The 17,550-nt window shown below is 38.4% G+C and overlaps 1 protein-coding gene across 1 annotated transcript; it reads left to right on the forward strand.

Annotated features, from left to right (window-relative positions):
• znf281a (zinc finger protein 281a) lies at nt 1-16,440 on the forward strand. Its single transcript, XM_051106827.1, has 7 exons — nt 1-180; nt 5,155-5,700; nt 9,104-9,205; nt 9,337-9,460; nt 11,959-12,042; nt 12,164-12,282; nt 12,358-16,440. The coding sequence occupies exons 2-7, from the start codon at nt 5,251-5,253 to the stop codon at nt 13,993-13,995; spliced, it is 2,517 nt and encodes an 838-aa protein (XP_050962784.1). The 5' UTR covers nt 1-180; nt 5,155-5,250; the 3' UTR covers nt 13,996-16,440.
• Nucleotides 16,441-17,550: the final 1,110 nt, after the last annotated feature.

Here is a 17,550-nt window from a genome sequence, read left to right on the forward strand (position 1 = left end):
CCTGGATCACAGCGTCTGTCTCCTCTCAGGACCCGTCCGCTCTACCCACAGTTCCCCGCGCTCAGACAAGATGGAGGAACGCAGCAGCTGCGGGAGAACAATGTTTGGACTCTGAACGTTAAAAGAAACGATCGAGGGGGGAAAATACACACACAGAGAGCCAACGGTGGACATGCACTGGTAAGCGAAATCCTGTGATCAGCTTTGCGTGAAGTTTGAAGCGCTGGAGAGGCGCACGAAAGCGGGGCAGACAACAAAGCGCAGCGCAGCGACGTAGTGTAGCATGTAGCCGCGTAGCTTGACGCGGAGCATCAATTGTTCGTTGGAGTTGCATGGGGCTGTTTATTATGGGTAAGCGCCGTCGCTCTCGCAGCAATACCATTGTACTTATTCTGTATGTCTTGATTTCTAGCTGTGAGCTTGTGTTGTAAAACAAAAGCACTTTTGTACTTTGTAAAGTGGTTTTTAGTTAATTATTGCATTTGTTTTTATTATATTTGGTATTATATGAGTGCACGTACACTTCTCAAGTGCAATTTATTTATTAAGCGTCGCTTAGCCTGATAGCTAGCGCGTTAGCAGCGAGGCCCTTTGTGAGTCGGCATGAAGTTATTAATATGGATCCCACCATAACGGTCCTGCCTCACTAACAAAAACTTACATCTCCCACGTTCACAGTATAGACTTCATGTCCCGCGCCACGAAGTCATGTTGTTTTTCTGGCCAATATGGCCACTGCGTCCTGACTTGAGACTCGCGTTGATTTAAGTGTGTGAAATAAATGATTTATGTTTCTGATTGATGAGCTAGCTCAGTTGGCTAACGTATGCACAAGCTATTTACATACCATCTGCGTCGCGTGCCGTCTGCGCGCACTCACAACACAAAGAGACGCGAGCCGTGTGGTTTTATACGAGATAAAAGACGCCTGTGCTAGGACAAAGTGTTCCTTTATTTCGCTTTTCTGTTTTCCACGATATGTTTGGAGCCACTTTGTATTACTGCTGTGTACTAACATTTAAATTAATCATTTGATGCAGTGCACTTATTGTGTACACACGTTTTTACGTCGCATTTATATTTTAAAAATACTTCAAAATACTTAATTTCTGTGGTTACAGCTGTAATTACATTGTTGATCTTAAACACACCCTTAACCTAACCATACCATGAAACCTGCCACTAACATTAGCCATGTTCCATCTCAATAGCATAAATTGAGATTCATACAGATTCAACAGAAAGCGAAGAAATAAGCTTTCCATTGATGTATGCTTGGTTATGATGGGACAATATTTGGCCGAGATACAACTGTTTTGAAAATGTGGAATCTGAGGGTGCCAAAAAATCTAAATGTTGATTTTAAAGTTGTCCAAATGAAATTTTTAGCAATGCATATACTAATTGAAAATGAAGTTTTGATATATTTACAGTAGGAAAACTACAAAATATCTAAATGGAACATGATGTTTACTTAACATCCTAATGATTTTTGGCACAAAAGAAAAAATTATAATTTTGACCCATGCTATACATTTTTGGCTATTGCTACAAATATACCCACCCTACTTAAGACTGGTTTTGTGGTCCAGGGTCACACAAATGTGGGACCACAAGAAAGCTGGACATGTTTTGAAGCTCTGCTAATTAAATGTTGGACATGAACAATCCATGCGCTGAATGGGCTCCTATTGATACTTGAGGTTAGACTTCATCTTTTCCCTAAATGTGAAGTGACACGGATGGCGTGTTTCTGACTAATGCCAGAGCATCTGGTTCAGATCCAATCCAGCAGCCTTTTAAGGGGAAATGAATTAGTATGAATCATCAGATGGCGCAGGAATCCAAAGAAGAGCAATAGGCCAATGACTTCCCGGAAACATGATGTACCCACGGCAAACGTGTGCGCACACACATCAAGTGAGACGTGGAGACCAATGTGCGGTGCTCGTCATAATTAACATAAAAACGTTTCTGCAAAATGCCATAGCTACTTCAGCTCTCGTTTATATTTGTAAAACCATTTTACTTTAATAAGGGATGTTAAATTGATGAGAAGCATGCTCTTTTTTGTAATTTATTCCATTGATATATTTATTTTGATGAGTAATACAGTGCTCCAGTTAAAAGGATGGTTCAACCCAAAATAAAATGTCTCATCATTTACTCACCCTCATGTCATTGCAAACCTGTATGACTGACTTTGGTTTTGTGTAACAAAAAGATATTTTGAGAATATCCTAGTGTTTTTGGTTCGTTTGTTTGTTCATACAATACAATAGAAGTCTTCAAAATACCTTCTTTATTCTCCATGTATTTTATTGCTTATACCCAAGTTGTGAGTCAGTTTAATGTAATGAGATTTTGATCATGTTCCCGCAAAAACGTGTCTTGCTATTATATTGTCTTCACGTCCGCACGCAAAAACCTACAGTGCAATCAGTCTAATCCAATCCGCAAACAAACTGAGTCTTGTAAGATGGTACGCACACACTAGATCATTCAGACCAGTTGCTGAATCATCATCTGACTCAGAGTCATTACTTTTAGTCTTGAAATTAAGTTTTGTGTGTTTTAGGTTTGCTAAACCTGAATTAGTATCATTACTGATCGGCTGTAGCAACGATCTGTTTGTCAGTTATAGTAAACAAAGCAGACTGTAATAAGTCGGAGCAGGACGTCCAGTCTTCAGACATCAAACTTAATAATAATTGAATATAAACTAACCACCACAATAAAGTAATGTAGGCCTCATAACAAATGTCTTTCTTTCACACAAACGCACACTTTGCCTTGGACTTAAAAGTTTAAGAGGAATGTCCCATAGGCCACAATCCACTAACATTCCTAATGCTAGACAGGTTCACAGGGCACAACATCTGTGTTTATATTTATAACATGCTCTTAATCCTTAACGTTCAAAAATAGAGCGTGTGAGCAAACACCAGGCGGTTTGTTTTGCGTATGATATCTTTAAGTGAATGTCTGTGCATGTGTAAATACTGTTGTTTTTTCAGCCTGAAAATATAAATTTAGCTATTACAATCTGATGTAATTGGCACTTCTTAATTTAGTTTACAAAAAATGACAGTTTTTCAGTTAAATTAAATGATCTTTAGACATAATTGATGGTCAATCTTAAAAATCAGAGCAAAATGAAGTAGAGATGTCTTGTGCATGTGTGCTTTGGATCTGTGTTTACATTGAGTCTGTGTAGATGCTTACGTGTTATGAAGCTAATGACTCGCATTTTAAGAAAAAAATTAATAATAAAATCCTTCATATGAGGTCAAGCATTAAATCTCTGCATTTATAAATGAGATCTCTATTGTTGATCTGTTTGTGTCACTCTTATCGTGATTACTCCTAATCTTTATGATTACTTAACGTTGCTTCTCATTAAAAGTGAATTGTTTCCTGTAGGTTGTTATTTGTGTGTTACAAGGAGGAAATAGCAAACACAATACATCGAAGAGTTGACGTGCTTCTTTTGTGTCTGACCCACAAACCTCTGCGATTAATCCAGATAAGCACTTATTAGTTGGATCAAAAGAGCACACGGCTACTGTTTCTAAGTTTGCTCTCAAAGATCTGCACGTCACTCGTTTGCATCACATGCTTTACGATTTCCATGAGTTTGCCAACCTCATAAAGTTTTCATAGTTTTGCTACAAACATTTGTCACAGTGACCTGGTTTTGAGCAGCCTCAAAGAGCTGAAAGGAAAACTTTGCAAATTACAAATCTACAAATCTGTATATACTGTTTAAAAGTTTGGGGTCAGTATGATTTAAAAATAATAATACTTTTATTCAGTATGCATTAAATTATGCATTCAGTTTAAGTTAGACTTACATTATTAAAAAAATCTATTTCAGAAAAAATGTTTCCACAAAAAAACTGTTTTCAACATTAAAAAGAAGAAACATTTCTTGAACCCCAAATTAGGATATAAGAATAATTTCTAAAGAATTGTGTGACACTGAAGATTGTCATCACAGAAATAAATTACATTTTTAAATATTTTAAAATAAACAACAGTTCATGTAAATTGTAGTAATATTTCACAATATTTATTTAAATAAATACATCTTTGTTAACGTTCTTGAATGGTATTGTATATTATTATTTTGTGAATATTTATTTATTTTTATTTTTTTTATTAAAATCATATACTACCAGTCTAAAGTTTTTGTACATGTTTTTGTGTAAATGTTTTATGGTAAAGAATTCTCTTCTGCACACATAGCTTGCATTTATTTGATCCAAAATACAGTAAAAGCAGTAATATTGTGGAGTATTTTTTTTTTACTATTTAAAATAACTGCTTTCTATTTGAATATATTTTAAAATGTATTTGTTCCTGTGATCAGAGCTACATTTTCAGCATCATTACTTCAGTCTTTAGTGTCACATGGTCCTTCAGAAATCATTCTAATGTGCTGATTTGCTGTTCTAGAAACATTTGGTCTTATTATCAATATTTAAAACAGTTGAGTAATTTTTTTTTTTTCAGGATTCTTTGTATAGAAAGATCCAACTATCAGCATTTATCTGAAACCAAAAACCTTTTGAAACCTTTCGTAACATTATACACTATACCATTTGAAAGCTTGGAGTCATTATAATTTTTTGTTTTTTGCTTTAAAAAGATCAAAATTGATGGTGAAGACATTTAAAGTGTTACAAAGAATTCTGTTTCAGGTAAATGTAGTTCTAACTTTCTATTCATCAAATAAACCTGAAAAAAATCTGTTCAGCTGTTTTCGACATACAATAGTATAATTAATGTTTTTTGTTTGTTTGTTTGTTTTGAGCGGTAAATCAGAATATTAGAATGACTGGAGTAATGATGATAAAAATAAATTACATTTTAAAATGTATTCAATTAGAAAACAGTTATTTTAAATGGTAAAAATATTTCAAAGTGTTACTGTTTTTGCTGTACTTTGGATCAAATAAATGCAGTTTCTTTAAACTTGAGAGGCTTCTTTTAAAAACCATACTGTTCAAAAACTTTTGACTGGCAGTATACTAGTTATTTTAACAATTTATTGCTCAATGAAAAAAAAAAAAGCCAAGTTGTGAGTATTGCATATTAGTATCATATGTAAAGAATGTCAAATCATTATTTGGTCTCTTTTTATGTCTTTAGGATGAGTGAGGTGGCCTTGCATTGAAGCAGACCCTGTCGCCCCCTGTTCCAGCATCAGCGTCAGTGTGATAACACTCTGAGCCTTGCCCCTTCAACATGAGCCTGATCCAGGACAAACTTGGCAATGAGTTCCTCCGCTCCAACGGTGGCATGGAGCCAGGCTTTGGTCCGGGCATGCTCATGTTTAGCCACCTGCCCCCTGTTACTAGCTTCACCCGGCTGGCCAGTCAAACTGTTATGGCTGACCTGCAGCCCCACGAGATGATCCTAAAGAAGGAGAGGGACTCACCGGACTGTGGAGGAGGAGGAGGGCTGAGTGCTGGTGGCATGGGTGGTGGAGGTGGCATAGGAGGGATGATGGGAAGCGTGGGAGATTATGTTCATGCCATGGGCATTAAACAGGAGAAGGTTTCTGAACATGATTACAGGCTGCCTCTCTACCCGGGAGGTGGAGCCGGAACTGGAGTACGAAGTGGAGGAGAGTTGCTGGAGGTCTCGCTGGGCAACCATCAGAACCTGGTGGTGCACGACCTCAGCCTGGGAAACGTAAGTGTGCCGTGTCTGTCTGTAAAAATACAGTTAAAACCAGAAGTTTACATACACCTTGCAGAATCTGCAAAATGTTAATTATTTTACCAAAATAAGAGGGATCATACAAAATGCATGTTATTGTTTATTTAGTACTGACCTGATTAAAGAAGCTTACATACAGTCCACAAGAGAAAATAATAGTTGAATTCATAAAAATGACCCTGTTCAACAGTTTACATAGACTTGATTCTTTATACTGTGTTGTTACCTGAATGATCCACAGCTTTTTTTTTTTTTTTAGTGATAGTTGTTTATGAGTTCCTTGTTTGTCGTGAACAGTTAAACTGCCTGCTGTTCTTCAGAAAATTCCTTCAGGTCCCACAAATTCTTTGAGTTTTTCTTTTTGTGTGTGTGTGTGTGTGTGCATTTGAATCCTTTCCAGCAATGACTGTTTGATTTCTGAGATTCATCTTTTTACACTGAGGACAACTGAGGGACTCATATGCAACTATTACAGAAGGTTCAAACGCTCACTGATCCTCCAGAAGGAAAAACAATGCATTAGAGCCAGGGGTGTAAACTTGTGAACAGAATAAAGATGTATACATTTTTCTTATTTTGCCTAAATATCTTTTTTTTTTTTTTTTTTTCCTCATTTAGTACTGCCCTTCAGAAGCTGCGTAAGATAATTTAATGTTTCCCAGAAGGCAAAATAAGTTAAATTTACCCTGATCTTCGGCTCTTTGCGTTGTGTTTTCTTCTGAAGCATTGAGCATTTTTGTCTTTTATGTGAAATATTTTAGATGTAATATTTTAAGAAGCATTTTGTATGATCCCTCTTATTTTGGTAAAATAATTAGCATTTTGCAGATTCTGCAAGGTGTACGTTAACTTCTGGTTTTAAATGTACATCCTGACAGTATGGTTGGTAATTACACCAAGGAATTTCTCACTTGTGCTTTTATTAAAGGGAAAGAACCACCTTCATGTGATTTCCAAGTTTCCATATTTTACTGAACTTCCCTTAAAGGTTCTTCATTGGCATCTGTGGTTCCATTAAGAACATTTAACATTCGTGGAAACTTTTCATTCCACGAAGACTAGTGGGAAAAAAAGTTATTTTAGATTATAAAGTCGTCTTCACACTAAGAAAACAAAGTTAAGAACTGTTTACTGAAAGGTTCTATGGTCAACCCTGACAATCTCCTTTTGGAACCTTTATTTTTAAGAGTGTAGTTATTCTATTAAAAGAAAACAAATCAACAGAAAAACAGTTGAATTTTAGTGGAATTTAAAATTAAAAGTGTGTGTGTGTGTTTTTTTTTTTTTTTTTTTTAAACAGTGCTGTTTAAAAATTGGATTATGTTTGGTGGGCATGCGTTTTTTGTCATGTTGTTTTGTTTTGGTGTTTTTCTTTGTGTGATATGAGCAAAATCTTATATCACAATATGAAGAATTTTGTTTCATGGTTGACGACATATATTACGATAAACAAAAAGTTATTTTTGCTTTGATATCAACATTTTTGATACCGTAGAAGTTTTATAATTCTTGTTACCAGTGTCAATATCACAAAAAAACTAATGCTAGCCTAAAAAAAGGAAAAAACAAACTCACTGTAGACAAGTAAACAGTCAGTGATTTAAATATGAAACTAATTACAAGCAACAGGACAAAAAAAACCTACAAATAGATACAAAACACTATATTGTGTAAAGTCATTAATTGTGTAAAAACACTGCATATTCTTCACTGTGTAAAATATATGTTTCTTATTAGTTACAAAAGTGATTTAGTCAAGAGCAGTGAACGATTTTCTCTTTTATTGTTTGATTAAAAATGAAAGGAATATTAGACTGCTGTCACTTTAAGACCTGCCTGGATCCAATATACTTTTACACTTTTGTTTCTTTCTTAGCTTTTTGCTTTTACTTAAGAACTAAAATACTGTGTTTATGGATGCTTGCAAAGATGGGCATTTTGACACGTGTGTATTCAATCATTTAAAAATAACTCTGTTCAACACTCCCATGCTCTATGAGCACGTCTTCATGTGCGTGCATCTCTCTGACAGCGTTTGGAAACAATCTCTTAGACGGCACATATAGCAAAATGAGTTCTCTTTCGCAGCTGATTGTTTCAATGACATAAAATCATTTGTTTTTAAACTGCAATGCTTAAAATCGGTATATAGACCGCCCAATATCTAAATATCCAAATTCTCTAGACTTACATTAAACCAGATTTGTGTTTAAGGTACATGGAAGTCATACAGCTCCATCACCAGCCGAGCTGAATGCAGATTCCATAATAACACTGTAGGATAGAAATGGTCCTTCCTGTCAGTGATGTCATCTCGTTTCTGTGTGTGAGTCAGGGGCAACAGGAGTCATGCAGTTGTGTGTTCGGAAATGCAAAACGGCACCTTTGCTGCTCATCCTGTGGTGATTAAGTCCTTTCCAAGGTTATAAGGGCAGTGAACCCATTCAATCATTATAAGGGCTTATTGATCATCTCATCCGCACCGACGACTGAAAGGAAATCGTGCTGAAGCATTGAAACACTGCATCTGGCTCTGTCTTTGTGCAGTAGCCGAAGGCAGCTGTGATTACATTAATAAAATGATGACTCATGCTAATTCGCGATTATTTCTAGCAGCACGCCAAGAAATAATACGAGATGTCTTTGTTCTGTCTTTTGTTTTCTGGTTGGTTGGATTTAATCTTTGGCAGTTGCTCTTCCTCATGCTTTTTCTGTTGAGAGAGAGGTCATTTTAAAGACGTCAGACTGGAGCAAAGAGTAGGATTTGTTTTGGCTAGCCTTGGGTGCGATTTAAAATATCTTTCTCGCTCTAGTTTTCTCTTTTGTTCTTTTGTCAAAAATGCCATAGCATAGGACAATGAGTGTCACATTGACAATTCATATTTTAATCTCCATTCAGCGTAGGTTTTTGTGTGTGTTTCTCAGCACTCTCTTGTTTTACACTGCCCAAGTGTGAGATGATATTCAGATGTGCAGCTGGTCAATAATCCACATGGTGTTTTTCCATAGATGGACACGAAAAGTGCTATTGATTCTCTAGGGATAGATATGGAGGCTCATAAATAAGAGATTTGCCACCCTGCCCTCTGCCACATACTCATTAGGGAATACTTTTAATATTCAAAGTAGTCTTTCATCTAATCTGTGCGTATTATAGAGTCGTGGCTGATTTTTGTATCTGTTTGTTTCATTAAAAAAAAAAAAAAAAGTCTGAGGCACAGAGTGTCTCTTATTCACACATCTTGAGTCTCAATATGCCATGCATACAAAATGAAAAACAGATTTGTGCTTCACAAATGTTGTGTGAATGAATGGGATTTTGTTGTCTTTTATTTAGTCTGCTCCCAATCCCATTCTATCTTTGTTATCCTTCCAGCTGTCAGGACGGCTGGTAAAAGAATCCTCAGGGAGGAAAGGTCGAAGGTCAAATGGCGAGGGACAGGAGGGCAAGACACGGAGGAAACGAGGAGAGTCGAAGGTGTGAACAAACAATTAACATAAATCTCATTTATTATTCACTGCTGTGCTCATTGTTCAAATTTAAAGAGGGTTTCCTTTTATATAATAATATCAGTGTTGTTTAATGCTGAGCATTGTTTTTATCTGCAGTCAATGATGCTGGATCCAGATGGAGGGAGCTTGTCTCCTAACTCCAAACCGCACATCTGTGAGCACTGCAATGCAGCGTTCCGGAGCTCCTATCATTTACGCAGACATGTGCTTATACACACAGGTCAGCATATGCGTTTACACTTACGTAATACAGCGTGCATATGTTAGTGGGTGTGCTACACAGTAGAGATTGGCCTGTGCACACAGTGTCATCACAAAACAATTTGTTCCAAGGATTAACAGCCAGTGTTAAGTAGAGATTAAGAGTACTTGCATTCTAAAATAGCTGGTTTGTCAAGTGCACAAAAGAGCAAAACTATTTTTGTATTACACAAAGAAAACATTGTTTACTCAGGTGAGCTGCTTGAATCGTTTCTTAATGATTTAGAATGATTTATGAAAACAGGTGTGCGAAAAAGCTATATATATAATGCATTTATTCAGGATAGATGTTCACAAAATAGCACAGATTTTTTTAATACACAAAGTTTCTTACAAATATATTAGTTGTTAATGTATTAAAAATAATTTAGATTTAATGAATAGTAAAATATTTAATGTTAATTTCTTAAACATACTGTAAAGCAAATTCTGTTGGAACAAAATGTGAATAATGAAAATCTGCATATTTTATATACACGCCAGTGCATCTTAAAGGGATAGTTCACCCAAAAATGAATATTGAGTACTTAATTACTCACTTTAATGTCGTTCCAAACCCATAGGACCTTCATTCGTCTTCAGAACACACATTAAGATATTTTTTATGAAATCTGAGAGCTTTTTGACCCTGCATAGACAGCAACACAACTACCATGTTCAAGGCCAAGAAGGGTAGTAAGGACATCGTAAAAATAATCCACGTGACATCAGTGGTTCAACCGCAAGGCTCTAGACTCATTCTACCCATTGGTCGCTCTTTTGGGATTTATTTGGGACAATATGGGATTAATCAATGCTTGCTGATGAACTTTTATCTTCATAGTTTATAGTTATATGGTAATGAAAGTGGTTGACCACGGCAAATTATAACTTGCACATTCTCAAAAAATTGCTGCAAATGCCACCTTTTTGGTCGCAGTTTTGGTCGCAGATTCACAAAACATTGTTAAGAAGAAATGTCTTCTTAACTGCCATTTTCTGCGTTAGCAAAAAAGACAAGAATATTTTGTATTTCCAAAAATTCTTCTTAAGAATATTCTTCTCTTTTTTTTTTCCTTAAGATTAAACAATGGTCACTCATGATTAGCCTATGTGTGACGCTACTTTTTGCTGACTTCAGTAGCAACCCAACAAAAGTGTCATTTGAACATTTTTAATTTTAGCCTATAAATACAATATATTTTGGCATTATTGAGTGCATATGAATGCGCAGCATTTGCTGTAACAGTGCGGACACACATACCGGAAGCATTCATTTGGATGAGGGCGCAAAAACACAGCACAAAAATGAATGAAACCGATGAACTGTTCTAAAACACGGCACATTAATAACATGAAAAGCCAGTCAATGTTGTGACAAAAATGCTGTGATTATTCGGGTAACTTAATCTGCAGGAAGTGCAAAAAGACTTCGAAGTGTGAGTTTATTAGTGCGTCTTCAGCCATGTATTTACTCAGATAAATACTGTAATTTTCTTCTTAAGAAGAAGATTAAAATGTTCTTAAGAACATATTTGAGAACTACTTAATAATTGCATGTAAGACCATTCTTACAAACTTCGTGGAATTTATCTTAAGAAATATCCTAACTTATTTCTTAAGAAGATGTTTGTGAATCCGGCCCCTGAACTGTAATGTTATGAAGTTATGAGAATACTTTTTGTGTGCCAAAAAAGCAAAAATAGTGCTGACACAGGAGCCGGCATTCTGAAGTAGAACCCAGATGCACGGTGCATTGAAGACTGACAGGGAATAGAAGAAATTGTTGAATAAAGACATTATTTTTGTTTTCTTTGCGCACAAGAAGTCGTCTTGTAGCTTCATAAAACTACAGTTGAACCACTGATGTCACATGGACTGTTTTAACAATGTACTTACTACCTTTCTGGGCCTTGATCGTGGTAGTTGTGTTGCTGTCTATGTAGGGTCAGAAAGCTCTTGGATTTCATCAAAAATATCTTATTTTGTGATCTGAAGATGAACAAAGTTTTTACAGGTTTGGAACGACATGAGGGTGAGTAATTAATGACAGAAGTTTCATTTTTGGCTGAGCTATCCCTTTAAGAACATAAATCACCTTTTATTACATTTGATACAGAGGTTCTCAACCAGGGGGCCGGGACCCACTGGGGGACCTCTGCAGACTTCTAAACGGGGGCCCCAGTAAGTCTTAAAATGATCAAGTTGTATTAACAATCTTTTTTACCAAAAAAGTATTTTGTACAAACAGAGGCCTTTGTGTCAAAAAGGTTGAGAACCACTGCTTTAATGGCACCCAAATAAGTTTGCTGATTTAAACTTTACATTCAGATGTCATTGATATAATCATTTTACTTTTACACAATTATTTACAAATACTTGGGGGTGGCATCGGCCCCATTTAAGATCCATCATGTTGTATTGCTGCCTCTGTAGTCGCCAAACACGCCAATGCTTGACACTCCATGTCCTTTACAGGTGAGAGGCCTTTTCGCTGCACTCAGTGTAACATGAGCTTCATTCAGAAATACCTCTTACAGAGACACGAGAAGATCCACAGTGGTAAGTTCCTCAAGTTCATACCAACTTCAGCTTTCATTTCCTCTTATCTGGCTTATTTGTTTGCTTCGCAGTCGCTTCCGTTTTTATGGTAAAATTATTTTTTTGCATATCTGGTTTCCAGGAGAGAAGCCATTCAGCTGTGACCAGTGCAACATGCGTTTTATTCAGAAGTATCACATGGAAAGACACAAGAGAACTCATAGTGGAGAAAAGCCATATAAGTGTGACACCTGCCAACAGGTGCGTTTCATGCACGAGTTTCAGCCAGTTCTGTTTAGCAGTACTGTGTTTCTCACACTTGCGTTCCTTCTTTAGTATTTTTCCAGAACGGACCGGTTGCTGAAGCACAAGCGGACGTGTGGAGATGCCATAAAAAAGGGTGTGGATGGGACAGAGCACGAGTTGGGCTCAGCAGGCGACGGAGAACACGGCAGCTACGGAATCTCTCAGGGAAATGCATCTACGCCTAGCCGCAAACGAGGCAAGACAAAAAACGCTGGTGAGGGGGGTGAGCGAAAACGTAAAAAGTCATCCGGGTCTATGGGAGTGACACATAGTCAAGGGGTGGACGCTTACGGGGTGCACGACTTCGGGAATCACGGGGTATCAACAACGTCATCTTCATCCGAGCCGGGCCCAAGCATGCATGGTGAACATGGCCGGGCTCCCAAGATGGCCTTCAAGAAGGGGAACAGAAAGTCCCTGGAGAAGAACACTCACCCCATGGATCAACCCAAGCCAGGAGGCATGGAGTTGCCCACGGGAGGAGGCTTGGATGGCCTCGGGCTTCTTCCAGGTCCAGGAACCAAAGTTGGTCCAAGCAGCAGCAACTATGACGATGCCATGCAGTTCCTGAAGAAGAGGCGATACCTCCATGTGCCGAACAATGGGGCTGCAGCTTCCGGAGCTTCAGACTATGACGTAGGCGTCAGCCATCTGCAGTCGCAACCGACGGTCATCCAGGGTGTCGTTTCCGGCGTGCTAGATGGCGACGCTGCACTTGGCCTTCTGGACTCCCCTCTGGTAGATATAAAGCAGGACAAGTCTGGTATCCCAGATGAGGTTCTCCAGAGCTTGTTGGACCACTACGCTCACAAGCCTGACGTGACCTTCGACATCACTGATCCCCATCACGTTGAGCTCCAACCAGCCGCCACGGATCCCACAGACCCCTTGGGAACCGAGGACACCCCGTCAAGTCCCAACAGTGGCGACAAAGCCGTAATCATGCACGAGTACTCACGTTTTCTCCTACAGGCACTGGAGAGGACCAGTCACAGCGCAAGCTTCCCGTTGGGTTCCAGTCCCGGTTCTGCCGTGACTACGACGGGACCGTTTTCAGGCCCGCTTTTGTCAGACAAGCACGTGTATACTTCCTCACCTCTCGAGTACTCGTTCTCTCAACCCGTCTCGTCTTCGCCCTCCCTTTCGTCTGTGCCAAAGTCCCACTTTGGCCTCCTAGAGGGCTCGTCGCCTCCAACGGGCTTCCACTTGAGCAGCCTGGAGCAGTCTGCGCACACGCAGCAGCTCACACCTTCCCAGGAGCTCACCGAACAGCTGGAGAAGCAGCACACCTCCCCTCCGCCACCTCCACACACCCCCAACACCAACGCCTACCAGATCACACCTCAGCCTCCCGACCTGGGCGGGCCAAAGGAACAGCAAGGGCCGAAAAACGGAGCCGCAGCCACCACTGGAGGATTCTCCCAGGACCTGGCTACGTTGGACCCAGCCAAGGCTCCTTATCAGATCGAGAACTTTGCCCAGGCTTTCGGGGCACAGTTTAAAGGGGGCCGAGTGTCCCTGGCCTTCAGCAGTGACTCGGGGGGAGAGGTAACTCACCGCTTACAGACATCAGTCTCCGAATTCTCAGGGTATAGCAGTCTCTTGGCTGATGCCAGCGACCCAGTCAGCAGTGGCTCCAAAACCCCAACAAGCCAAAGCTACAGGTGAATGGGCTCCTGTGCCTAGATGCTCAGATGGAGGTTCCCTATGTTTATTTTGTCATGCTGTCTTTATTTTGTATTATTGTCGTTGTTGTTGTTATTATTATTGTTATTATTGTTATTATTAATATTGTTATTATTATTGTTATTTAGTTCTCCTACTTCAATGAAATTGTAATGTTTTTAAGTCATGTTTTTCTCACTGCCATTATGTTTATATGAAATTTCACCCTCCTTTGGCCTGCGATGCATTTTCCATTATTACGTTCTTCTTTTTTTTTAATTTCCTTTGGAAATTAAGGAAATGCTCCTAGTTCGGCTTTTAGTTAATGAATAGATGAAACCGTAAACTAAATTACTTCTGTTTACTTTTTTTCCAAAAGTCATTCACGTACATTTTAGCAATTGACTTCACAAGCATGTAAAAACAACTATGAAAAAGCAATGGCAGGGAGTCTCCCAGAACTGAAATCGTCTGTTACAATGATTCAAGTATTACTCAGGAAAACGTGTGGACGGCAAATCTATAAAAAGGGTAGCAAGCAAGCATTCATCCAAGAGGCAGACGTTTTGCAAATACAAAGAGCTTTTTCAGGAGATCTTTTTTTAATTCTTCTGAATAAGTGCGACAAGTAAACGACAAACGCGCTGCCTGTTAAATTACACTGACACCACTTTCCACTTAGCTGTATAGAGATTATGGTACTTTTATGTCAATGTGAAATGCTCACATTCTCTTTCAGTAAGGGCCATATATATATAAATATATATTTATAAGAATATCTGTATGTAAAATAACATATACTGTTTCTTGAGACTGGCAGGTGACTTGGAGGGAGATAAAGAGGGTTGAGTTTGTGAAGGGAGGCGTATAAAGCTCCTTCACCCTGTCCTCCTTTTTTCCCCTTGGATTGCGAAGCCAAGGGCTTTACACTAGAGGGCGCTGCATGCGAGCGTGTAAGTGCCTCATGGCACAGGCCAGATCGAGGGATTCTTCTGCGCCTGTCTGGCTTGCTCATCCCTCTCTCCCTCCGTCCACTCCTCCTACCCCTTCTTTGTCAGAAAGAATCCCATTTAGCACTTTTTTTGATCCTGTTTTATTTACATGGTGAATGAAACCACCCAGGCTGATCACACAGAATGTGAACTGTGTAACTGACATGCTGTTTTTTAAAAGGGGGGGCAGTGGACAGAAAAGGGGTGGGATTCATTTTTAGGAAGCGTAGATTATGTTGAAAAGACCAATGATGAGGTTGGTCTTACGAGATACTTTAGTTTCAACGGGACGTGTTTGCTGGAATTAAGGGTGGGCTTTTCTTGGGGTGGGAGTGTAGGGTGTCTCTTTTTATATTTTATTCCCAGCTTCTCATGGACGTAGGGCAGGTTATAGAGGGGGGGGGTTTCGTCTCCATTTTGTTTTGGGTTGGGAAAACGTGCTTTGTGTTTAAATGGCCCCTGTTGTACAATGTTAATTTTTTTTTTTCTCAAGCCTTTCACCAGAGGCGACTTGTAAAAAGTCCCGCTCTTAGTAATTTATATAGTATTGGTCCTAAATACACCGACTGAACAGTCCAAAAGGAATTCAGCCAACTATTGCAGTGTGCATGCAGGGCAAAGTATTACCTTGAACTACATTTTTATATGTATGATTTTGTACTGTACAAGTATTATTGTAATTTTTTTTTTTTTTTTTTGAAACGATCAATAACTGTCTTCCATCAGCGCTGTTGGCTGCTGTTACACTGTCCTCGAATTGCTGTCATCTAATGTTGTTCCTTCTTTCGTGTGTTTTACCCACCAAACCCAAAAAGGACAGAACCACATGCAAGATTGTTTGACAGGCGGACGTCTCTTAGGGAACACAAACTGACCACTAGGACTCATTTAGCAAGATTGGGCTACTCCGTTCACTATAGTAGTAATAATCACATTAATGAGGAGTGTGATGACTCAAATCATCATAGATGATGGTTTTTATACCTCATATCACTGGTGACAGAAGCAGGGATATCAAAGAGTGACTGTATGTAGCATGACTGACGTGGCTACCGTTAAGAAACGCCTCAAATAGCCCCTTTGCCATTAAACTTGTCTTTTTTTTTATTGTCCGGTTTCCTTTTTTTCCCTCCTCTTCTGACCGCAAGGTGGTCGATTTGTATTGTTTTCAAAAATGTAAGGGCAGGAGATCCAAAGACGCTATGATTTGAAATCTTAGTTGAAGTCTTTAGCATTTGCTTTGAATTTATTTTAGTTTTAAATTCATCCTGTGCCCTGCAGTTGTGTTCTGTATGTTGTTATGATTTGACGTGAAGCACAGCTGAAATATGATTTCCGGTTCAATGTGTAAAAGCCCCCTCAGACACTGTTAAGCCTTGAATGATATCCTATGTGGCTTGAATAATGCCAGCCATCAATGTGTCAGTGGTTGCCACCATAAGGTTTTTTTTTTTTTCTTCTTCTTTGGCTTTTCGCTGTATATTCCTGAAAGTATTTATTTTGTTTACATAGTTAATAACACTACATTTTTTTTTTTTTTTTTTTTTTTTGCATGTAAATTTTTTGATAATGTTTTCTTTTTGCCCCCTTTTTGTCACCATGCCAAATTTGTAGCTAATGATCTTTTTCTCTCCTGTCTTATTTTATTACAGATTCTTGTGATCTGATACACAGGGCTATACCTGTCCATTTTGACTTTATTATTGATTAGGAAAAACAATAAAAATGCTGAGATCAGTGTGTTCGGATGCATGGATTTATTTCTGTTGTGTGATGTGTTTACATACCGTACTTCAGTATCTTGTTGGATAAACATACCGTATCTTTTTGAGCTGAAGGGCTTAAGTAAGTGAACTTAAGGTTCTGAACCGCTAATGCAAAAGTAGGGGTGAGTTTGAATCTAATCTTGAGTCTTGCTCTGTCATGCTGACCATAAACCAAGAGTTACAATCAGAGCAATTAGCTTATTCTCATGACTGAAAGTAGTTAGAAAGAGGCAAACCTTTCTAAAATTGAGCAAAACGTATTGTGTTTTCTTGGTATCTGATCACTCGCACCATTATGAGGTGATATCTGTGTCAGGGTGGAGCACGGACTGTGTTTGAGGTGTTTTTATAGCTCTCTATCCAATCCTGTACAACTTGGTTATCAGGGCCTACCTATGAAGTGCCCTGAAGTTCACAACCATTCCCAGATTGCATGTGAATGAATGATCTATTTTGGATTTTGGATTCTAACATCATCCTTAAAATGTATCACTGTTGATAATGTTTATTGAGCAGCAAATTAGCATAATGGAACGATTTCTGACGGAACATGACACTGAAGACTGGAGTAATGAAGCTGAAAATTCAGCTTTGCCATCACAGAAATAAATGACATTTTAATTAAATTAATAAAATAGAAAATGGTTATTTTCCCCTTCCCTTCTACCAATTTTAAAAGTAGAAATCATTGAGTTTTATCTTAACAGGAATACACAAGATATTGTCTTATAACCTTTATACATTGTGGCCTAGATTATTACATGATTTTGAAAGTGTTTATGAAACATTTAGACGGCTGC

Source organism: Labeo rohita, chromosome 3 (genome assembly GCF_022985175.1).
Source record: "Labeo rohita strain BAU-BD-2019 chromosome 3, IGBB_LRoh.1.0, whole genome shotgun sequence".
Taxonomy (NCBI): Eukaryota; Metazoa; Chordata; class Actinopteri; order Cypriniformes; family Cyprinidae; genus Labeo; species Labeo rohita.